Source organism: Melospiza georgiana, chromosome 5 (genome assembly GCF_028018845.1).
Source record: "Melospiza georgiana isolate bMelGeo1 chromosome 5, bMelGeo1.pri, whole genome shotgun sequence".
Lineage (NCBI taxonomy): Eukaryota > Metazoa > Chordata > Aves > Passeriformes > Passerellidae > Melospiza > Melospiza georgiana.
The window spans coordinates 17345627-17355485 of record NC_080434.1 but is presented as its reverse complement, the minus strand read 5'-3'; the positions used below and the strand labels follow the sequence as shown (position 1 = coordinate 17355485).

Here is a 9859-nt window from a genome sequence, read left to right as displayed (position 1 = left end):
GTTCAGTGGGACTTCCTGTGTGTCAGTTTCTGCTCGCTCCCTCGTGTCCCAGTGCTTGGCATCACGGAGAAGAGCCTGGCTCCATGCTCTCGGCATCCCCCTTTGTGGCAGCGCTGGCGGCCTGCGAGCACCCAGCCTGGGCACACCCGGGCTACCACCTGCGCCAGCTTGCCTGCCTCCCGCTGCGGTCACCTACTGCCTCAAGGAGGGGCTGCCTTTCCTCACTATTAATTTCGACCCGACGGAGCCCTCCCTGAGGCTGTGCAGCTCCAGCCTCCCTCTTTCCCCGCGGCGCTGCCCTGGGCCCGGCCGGCGCCGCAGCAGGCGGGGCAGGGCCGGCGCGGCGGCGGCCGCAGGAAGGGGAGGGAAGGCGGCGCGCGGCCGCCGCCATCATGCGAGCGCCGCCGGGGCTGTCGCGGCTGCTGCTGGCGGCGCGGGGGTGGGGGCGCCTGGGCGCCATGTCCCGCTACAGCACGGAACAGCGGGGCCGGCCCAACTCGCCCGACTACCGCCTCTACTTTAGTAAGTAGCAGTCCCCGGACTCCATAAACGCTTTCCTTCCCTGGCCCGCGGGGCGCACGGAGGTGGCGGCGGCGGCTCCCCGCTCCCGCGGCGGCTCCTCCCGCCGCGGGCTGGCTGAGATATCGCCCCCGAGCCTTGCCAGCGCTGCAGGGGGAGAGCAGTGGTTTTGCAGAGAGTGAGGGCAGATCCTGTAGCCACCCCGGCTTTTGGAGGGGATGCTGGGCCTGCTCAGCCCCGGGCCGGCCGTGCCATTGCCGAGCCCCGGAGGGCGCCGGGGGTGAAGCGGTGCCGTGATGCCGTGTAGCGGCAGCCGGGCCGCGGGGCCTGCGGCACCCCAGGACAGCCGTGAGAGGCTCTGGGGTGTGGCAGCCCAGCCTGTCCCTGGTGAGCAGGGCAGCCCTCCCTCCCACCAGACACGTCACCGAGGCGGGAGGCTGGCATCCAAATCGTGGGGCTCCAGCCCCGAGCGGGGCCGGCAAGCGGCAGTGCGAGGGCACGGGCAGGGCTCCAGGAGGCGTCTCAAGACCCAGCGAGAGCTGAGGATGTGCCTTGCTCAGTATTACGCATTTTCGTAACAGTGTTGTCTTGTTTGTGTGCCAGTCCTATCGCAGTGGGTTTGTACGTTTCTGGTCCATTGACCTGCAGTCAACTCTGACGTCTGCTGGTGTGGGAGAAGCGGAGGCAGCGTGTGCCCGCTTGGCAGCGCTGCCAGAGCTCCCTTGTGCTCATTCGTGGGGCTGCCAGTGCACGAGATCGTCTAGAGAAAGTCACTTTATTTGGTGGGAATAAACAGTTTACCACTGAATTTTGTTTTATAAACAAAATTTAATAAACAGCTTACCACTAAATTTTGATTTTGGGAGGAACATCTGGGAGGTTTCCAGGAATCCCATATCAGCTCCATTTACTCTTCTTTGCTGAAGTGGTCAAAAGTCCAGAGCCGAGTGAAGTGCCTTGTCTGCTTTTTCCTTTGCTATGAACAGGGGTGCTAGCAGAGGAGAAATTCCTTGGGATTTGAGTTAGTGTTTGCACTCTTTTGATGTGATACGTGGACTTGAAAAACTTAAACATGCACTCCAGTGAAATTAGTTTCTTTCTAGAGTGGGGGCAAGGCTGAGGTGCAGATTGGGCCCCCAGTAAGTTAAGATCAATTTCTGCTGGTTTCAAGGTGTGTTTCATATCGAGGGCTTAGAGCAATTATCCCATCTCTCACTTAGTTTTGATCAGAATTTGGCCTATTATGTTGGGGGGCTGTGATCATGAAACTCTGTTTATTAGAAATACAGTGCAATCACAGAGGCAACATTGCTGGAAACCCAGATGAATTCACTTACCACTGATGGAAATGAGGTTCCTTTGTTTTTGTTTTTTTTAATTTGTTAATGGTTGTGTATGGCCAGGGAGTAGAAAAGAATGAAAGAATCTTCTCATCCTTGTATAGCTTGTATTGCCAGGTAGAAGAGAAGCATAGTGTTGAATTCTAAAGCAATAACTTTGATTCTAATAATTCCTTGTCAAAACACTCCAATTCTTTGCCCTCCATGTTCAAGTACATGCTTGAACTTGAACTTCAGAAAAAGTTTAACCAATGCACAATCATAGCATATATACATTTCTGTATTGTGTGGTGTTTAGCAACACAAACATCTTATGCCATATCTTTAGGTTTGCAATGCTACTTGGTTTTTGTCTTTCAGAGAATGCAGATGGTAAATATATTTCCCCATTCCATGACATTCCCTTGTTTGCTGGACCTAAAGAGGTATGTTTTTAAGACTTGAAACATGGTTAATTTCACAATGCTAATATTTTTGTTGGTGTTCTTTAGATAAAAGTGTAGGTTTTAAAAGCTTTTTTTTTTTAGTAATCAACAGAGAAATGTATAATGCCAGAAAGGGCCACTCTAAGACTGATGCCTTATGTAATGCAGGCACAATGACTACACCAAATTTTCTCAGATAAGTTTAGTAACTTGCAGTGAAACATAATGATTGCTGTTTATACAAGCCTAGGTGTCTCTTTAAGTCTCTAAGTGATTGAGGGCAGGAGAACCCTCACTGTATCTTGTGATAATTCTCTGTGTTTAGGTTTGTGCTTGAATTAATTTTCTGCTGTTACTCTTATTGAATTAGCAGTTTTCTACACCTGCCATTAGAAGTGTACATTTCTTTGTCGTGGATGTACAGCACACACTTGCATAACTTATGGTGTATGTCTGTAATTCCCAAAAGGAGCATTAGGATTGGAAGGCAGCAGCAATGCCCACGGGAGAAGTGGCAATCCCACCTTTGGAGGCTCGCCGGGCGCGAGGTGCAGCTGAGCACTGTCACGTCTTGTTAGCCGCCCTCCCTGGGGTTTCATTACAGCAGTAATGAAACGGCTCTTTAGTCTGTCACTGATGGGAGAGCTGCCAGTCTTTGGTTTAGGCTGAGGTGTGCTTGTGACACAAACAGGCTGGGGGAGTTTTAGTCGTTTTCTTGTTTTGTTGCTGAATCTCTATGGGTGATATGAGTGGTGCAAAAGGTCAGTAGTTTGAATATGTTCAGATGGAGACTCCTGAACTGATGAACCAATCTCTTAAATTATTAAATCTGAGAGACTGGAAATCTGAATGAAACCTTTTTTGATCAGCAGACCCCAGTGCTTGTCAGTGGGAGAGGCAGGCCATTCAGAGTATCATTATTAAGATGCCATGTTCAGTCCGTGCTGTTGCTAGAAAAGCAATGGGCATTTTCATCACCTGTTCCCAGAGGCCTTGCTGTCCCTGCACCTAGAGTTAAAAGTTTGTGGGAGTAGCTTATAGCCTTGATTTTGCCAGTAGATTAAATTAGAGTACAGCAGTGTCTGATCAGTGTGGAGAGACATTCATTTTGGTGTGTTGGTGGGGAAATAGCACTCTACCCAAAATAGGGCCTGAAGGGTGATCAGGAAGGGAAGTCATGGTTAAGGTCTCTCTTAATTTTGCCTTGTTTGCAGGAGAATGACTTAAGGATGTATGCTGGAGTCTTTCCATCCCCTTGTCTAAGATTTATGGACTTTATGATGGATAAATCCAGCCCTTTTTTTTTTGTACTCATTTTGTTTATTTTGGATTGGTTTTTGTCTTCTTCAGCTGTACAGAAGGATGACTGTTTTTAATCAGGCCTAAATTGCTGCTTAAATTTCTTGGTAGCTGGGAGAAAGTACATGTGTCCTTGTACATTTTTTATCTTCCTTTGTTAATGTCTCAAAGGTTAGAATTTCACAATGAAACAGAACTGAGTACTTACTTTTAAAAGTTATAATTTAGGCCTTTGTGCTCACAAAGGGTTGTTTCAATTGCATTGCAAAGTACTGTTGCTTTCTAGTATTCTTTATATACTTCTTTACTTCACTCTTTCCCTATAGGATAAAGAAATTCCAGCAAAGAGGTCAAAGACTACTGGATCTGAGGTACTGCTAAGTTTTTTTTCTTGTTTTTTTTTTTCAACTATTTCCTCTATTTCCTTTCCAACATCACTTTTCTGCAAAGTGAACTTGCTGTCACTGAATATAGTTGACGTATCTTCAAATGCAAGTCTTTTAGGAGAAGACTTAAAGAGATTTAATATTCTCCTCTTTGAATGGGCCAGAAATGTCAGAATTCCTTTATTGATCAAGATGTTCTCAAAGGCAAACACTTACGCCAGTCTTTCAAAGGTTTGTTATGACTTTTGCAGTGTAGATGTGTTATCTTTTTTGCTATTATGTTCGGAAATATTTGCAGTAAAACCTCCCTTAATGAAATATTCATTATTCTCTGACTGTGGATAATCTTTGCTTTATATACAGAACTTCAAAAATCTTGTATGTTAGGGCAGAAATTATACTGAGGATCTGCTTTTTAGAACTGAGGTTATGTTGTTTTCTGTACTTACCTGGGAACCCCAAAGGGAGAAAAACCACATCTGCTAATGGTTCAGCATTATCCAGCACTGAAGTTAAGACTGATAGAAGCCTAGAAAACATGGAAGATCTGCTCAGGCTTTTATTTTGAAACAAGATTTGTTTATTCAAATGTCTTTTCCAAAATATAACAATTTTTGCTGTGCTTTGTCTGGCATAGACCCATCTAAAAGTTAGTAAAAGAATGTGATAGAAAAAAAAAGAGCCAAACTATGTTTTAAGGCCAATATATGTGGGTGGGCGGGTGTGTGTTCCAATCCTTATCTTCTCCTATCTGTTTGGCCAGTCATATTGCAAAACTGTAGCTACCCATCTGATGTGAAAGAACAGCCCTAACTGTGTGGGTTCTCATAGCTTTGCAGCCAGTGTGTGGTGCACTGGTTCTTGTGCTGTACAGCAGTCCCCACACGGTCCTGCACTATGTGTTTCCTCTCCCTTTGCTCTGTGATTCATTCAAGCTACAGTGCCTAAGTAAGGCTTTTTAGATTTCCTGTAGCTTGATGCCCATTTAGGTACTGTTTAGTAGATGTAGAATCATGCCTCAAAGAGGAGCTATTCAGGAGAAAGAGTATGTGCCAGTAGACTTTTATCAAAAATCATTGTCTTGCAACATCAGCTCTTATTTACAGCTCCTGCTGGCAAGTCAAGTATTCTGTGTCTTAGCTGCTTATAAATACTGACTGGTGCAAAGACATTACATGCAGAATCTGAAATTGTTCCAAACTGCATTTGTCTGTGCTGTGAGGAGCATGGTAGCTTGTTGAGAACCGTGTTTCTAGTATCCTGTGGAAAGAGGGGTAGCATGCCAGTGAGGCTGAGCAGCTCTTGTTTCCTTGGGCAGTGTAGCCTCCAGAGCTGCTTCACATAATTCCTGCTGGAGTCGTCTCTGGACTGTGGTTTAATAGAACTACAGAAAATGAAAATGAGCAAAGGCAAATGTAGAGTTCAGTCCTAGCAGGCTTTTGATACAATTAGGCAAACAGATGTGCAGGCTGTAAGCTTCCCAAACATACTTAAATGGTGAAATGTGAGAGCACCTTTTTCATCGTGATCTTAGGGATTTGGGGAGGAGAGAGAAAACAGGAGGATCTTTGTGCTCTGGAAAGCAGTTTCTTCTTACAGTGGGCTCTTCAGCAGCTCTCCTCACCTTGCCTGATGAGAGATGCATCCTTGTGTGCTTGTATGCAGGGAAAGCGTAGCTTAATTAGGGAATAAAGGGAAAATGAGGAATTTAATGTAATGTACTGATTTCAGAAGACCTTTGAAGCCCTGGGCTCCTTGTTCTTGTCTAGGAATGCAAAGGCTGCTGCTGATACCTCTTACTCAGTTGATCCTTCACTGAATTTGACCAGAATTCGAAAGTGATAGTTCTTGTCCTGGAAATGCATCTTTGAAACTTACGCTTTTAGGGTGGCAGTTACTTGTTACTCCAGACAAAAGCCCTCTTAAAGAGTTAAATTAAATGAAGTTTGTTAAATCATGCTGAACTGGTGTTTATCAGATGACAGTCTAGCTATGGAAAACAAAGATAGTTTTGGAAGAGTCTCTTTAGTCAGTCTAATCTACTTTTAATTGTCCTTGATATTCCTGATGTCAGAAAAGGTCTCAAAGGTAGAGGAGTTTCAGCTTTCAACGTTTGTAGGATAGAGAGCACACATCTTACAAGTCTGTGTCAGCTGTTTTGCAGCTTCAGTTTGTAGTTTCTAAGGGAAACACTTTCGAGTTTCTGTATTAACTGTTTTCACTAGTTCAACCACTTCTTGTAACATTTTAGACCTTCCCAAATCTCAGTTAAATTTAGCTTTGCAGATGCTGCTGACAACTGACCTTTTTGCTTTTGCAGGTGGTTTTGGCTGTTTGATGACAAGAAAGAAGTTATTTTGAGGTAGAAACTATGCTGAAAGAAGTAATATTCAGCTCCAGTCTTAAAATTACTAGCAGCTTGCTGTTAATTTCAGGGGTCTGAACCCCTGCATTGCCTTAAGCACTTGGAATCCACTCCTGCCCAAGTAAATCTCTGTGACAGGTTTCAGAAGTTTCACATTTCTGTCTGGAAAAGTGGATGTTTCCACTAGGTTTGCAGTCAAAACTGTCAGAGCCTGGCTGTTGAATATGGTCTTCCTTGTGTGGCAGGAAGAAAGCTTGAAGAGGTCATCATTTTCTTTTCAAGGCCAGCATGACATGTTGTTCCCTGCTGTAGTTGAAAGCATTTGTAATCTACTTGTCATTGTATGTCTTTGGAGAAGTATTCACATGTGGTGTCTTTCAGAGGACCCAGGTGTTCTTGAAACACAATGTTTCCTATGCTGGCTCTGGTGAGGAGTCTGTCCAAACATGTAGAGATTATAGTCCTCTAACTTGGAGACATTCACAAGAGCATTTGAAAAAAAAAAAATAGAAAGGAAACCAAGACAGCTTTTGTTTTGTTGTATCCTGTGGATTACACATTGCTGGGATGCCCTTGTGGACTTGAGCTGAGATGCTTCTATGAGCCAAAAACTTGTGATAAATTAACTAGTCAGGTGGGATTTCAGGGCTCATCAGGGTGGTAGGCAGTCTGCATAGGTGATCCAGCAGTGTTCAAAACTGGTGTCAGCGATGTCATTTGGTAAAGTTGGTATGCTTCATAGGAAAGGAGAAGCTGTTGTCATTTTCTTTGCAGAACAGGTGCACACTTTGTGCTGACTTTGTATTCTGCCTTAGCTACAGTCTCTGTGACTGTCCTTGGTGTTGTTAAACAGTTTTTCAGTATTGTGACCTGGGCTACAGTGTGTCCATTATGTGGTCAGGGATTTGTGTTCCAAATTTTAGGTGATCAGTGAATCTTTCACCCTGATGCTTGAACTTGCACAGACTTTTGCTATGGATGTGTCCATTAGATGCAGCCTCCCTCGATTTATGTTCCTACAGATGAACAAATGCTGAGAGTGGAAGTAATCTTCACTCATCAGTCCAGTTGAAATCCACCCAGAGTATTGCTGATTTACTAAGAAAGTTACATCAATTATTTGATCCAACTTAGCTTCAAATGAATGATTCACTAAACTTGACAAAGCCTGTGGTTCATATTTATCATGGCATAGTTTTGCAGGTGAATGTGACCCATAACTGGTTTATCAGAGAAGGTGCCTTACACCAGTGAGATTCCTGTGTGTAAAACCTACTGTACCTCCATGGTGTTTGTGATTCCCTTTCCAGTAGAACAGGAGGGAAGGACACTGTCAAGAGACTGCAGGCACTCTGTGTTTATGCTGGACATTGCATTCCTCTTTTGCTATGTGGCATGTTAATTTATATTGGAGAAGTTCCACTTTCTCTTCAGTGTCCAGATGCTTCTGGCATCTGGTTTGTTGTTTTAATTGGCAAATATCTTATAGCAAGTGTTACATTGGGAATGCTTATAACATGGCTATTTATTTGATGAGGAAGTCCCACTCCAGTTATTTCTGGATATATTTAATGACAGTACATATTTAGCTTCTCCTTTTTTTCCTCTTCTTTTTCTTGTATTTGCTTTGTTCCTTTTAAACATCGCCCTTTTTTCACACTACTGCCAGACTGCAGCTTATGATTTTCATTCTTGTTAGTCCTCAGGTACATGCTGCCATGTTCAGTTGATGGCTTATGAGAATCCCTGCCAGATTGTAAATGAGGAGACAGAAAAAAAGGAAATGATAGCTGCTTTTTCTTCTCTCTTTCTTCTGGACTCAGAACTTCTCTATGACAAAGAGTCAACAGCCCTCAAATGCTACCTCTAGTGCTTTTAGATTTTTAAAGCATTCTACTATAAAAAACTAGCAAAGTAACTGTAAGCTTTAGCATATCTCTTGTCATGCATGGTGATGGCAAATTGCAGTCTGTAGAGGTTACTCCACTTCTGCCTCAAATTATCTGAACCTTCCGAGCTGAGCATTAAGGGTTGTAACCCTTGAGCAAAATCATACCTATTCAAAACCCTTCCCTCAAGTGTCTGAAGTAAGGAACTTTGGAATGACTGGGAAAGAAACTGGTTGAACAATAAAGGGAAAGTTAGGTCAGGAAGAATGGGTTTTGAGAGAGATATAGGGCAGTCTAGAAAGGCAGGCATCAGAAAGGTCATGGTTTTTTATTTTTTCCTTCTGATACTTAGGTTTCTAAAAACAACCCAGGATCAAAATTAGTTATTTTCTGTAAGAATCTGTACAGCCAGAACTAGTTGTTTTTTTTAAAGTAATTTAACTAGTTAAAACCAGTTTTTTTTTTAAGACCATCAGTCTTAGAGGACAGAATGATGACTAACAGTTTACCTGGGTACAACAGTCTGTATTTTCTTGCTTTTCTCAATACTTGCTGTACAAATATGCTGAAGTATTTTTGTATATATTTTTATCTTTCTATGTTTTTTTAATTTCGAAAACCAAAAGCTGTTTCAGTTTTCTGTGTGAAAGAGACATTTTTGCTTGTCTCAACAAAAACTATATCATGATACATTAAAAATGATGTTCAGCTGAAATGGAATGCAGTAAGGTGCCAAGAAGTGTTAAAGACACCACCCGAAAGAAGAAAACAGTTAAAACCTATGTGAGTTCCCATGTAATCTACTTAGGGTGTAGTTCTTAGGAAATAAGGGGTATCATTTACACATGCTAGTTGTTCCTACTGATGTAATTTTCTGCTGATTTTCTTATGCAGTTGTAGGAATTAAGAAATGTACCTTTGACTTCTCTGTGTTGAGCAAGTAGATTTCAGACCTCCCCTGCCCCATCACCTCTTCAAGGTATAACAGAGTTTAAGTCCAAATATCTGTCTTGTGTTCGCATTGACGCTATGGCCTGGGTTAAGTGTCCCTCTGGGCTCTTCATCTCCCTTCCCCTAGCAGATGCATTCTGTCCCTTTTTCTGAATCTAGGACACTTTCCTCCTCTTTTCTTGCATGCTCCAGGAAATACTGTCCTGAGGAAACCGTCAGCCAGCCTGTTGCACGGTCGGCACTCATGGAGTCCCTTTTCCATGAGGCACTGGCAGAGCTGGGTTAAACCTGGACTGCAGTGATCTCACAGGCAGCCAGTTGACTGCTGTTGTACTAAGGCAGTTAAATGGTAAACTTTGCAAGCTATAGTTTTTGTTTAATAAGAGATCTTTTTGCTGTGATTTGAAGGTGTGTCAAATGGGCTGTTGAAACAGTCTTGCCATTGCTTGAGGGGTTAGAAGTGCTTACTTAGGGGGTTGGTGAGGTGGAATTTTTTATTTTACTGATCTAAGATAAAAATATCAATTACCAGATGCATTCACCAGCCAAAACTAACCGCTGAATGACACATGCAGATGGTAATCTGTGGAGACAGGTGGTGTCTGACACTTGCATTTCTTCTTTTCAGCTGAGGCAGGGACAGTTTACAGCAGGGCACGGAGGACAACTTTCAAGTGGTTAGAAA

The 9859-nt window shown here is 43.4% G+C and overlaps 1 protein-coding gene across 1 annotated transcript in view; it reads left to right on the top strand.

Annotated features, from left to right (window-relative positions):
- Positions 1-381: 381 nt before the first annotated feature.
- The window catches only part of PPA2 (inorganic pyrophosphatase 2), a 34602-nt gene continuing 25124 nt past the window's right edge, over positions 382-9859 (top strand). The window contains exons 1-3 of the mRNA XM_058024004.1: positions 382-522; positions 2220-2284; positions 3910-3954. Coding sequence (XP_057879987.1) covers positions 393-522; positions 2220-2284; positions 3910-3954 — 240 coding nt within the window. The 5' untranslated portion in view covers positions 382-392. The remainder of the gene's footprint in view (positions 523-2219; positions 2285-3909; positions 3955-9859) is intronic.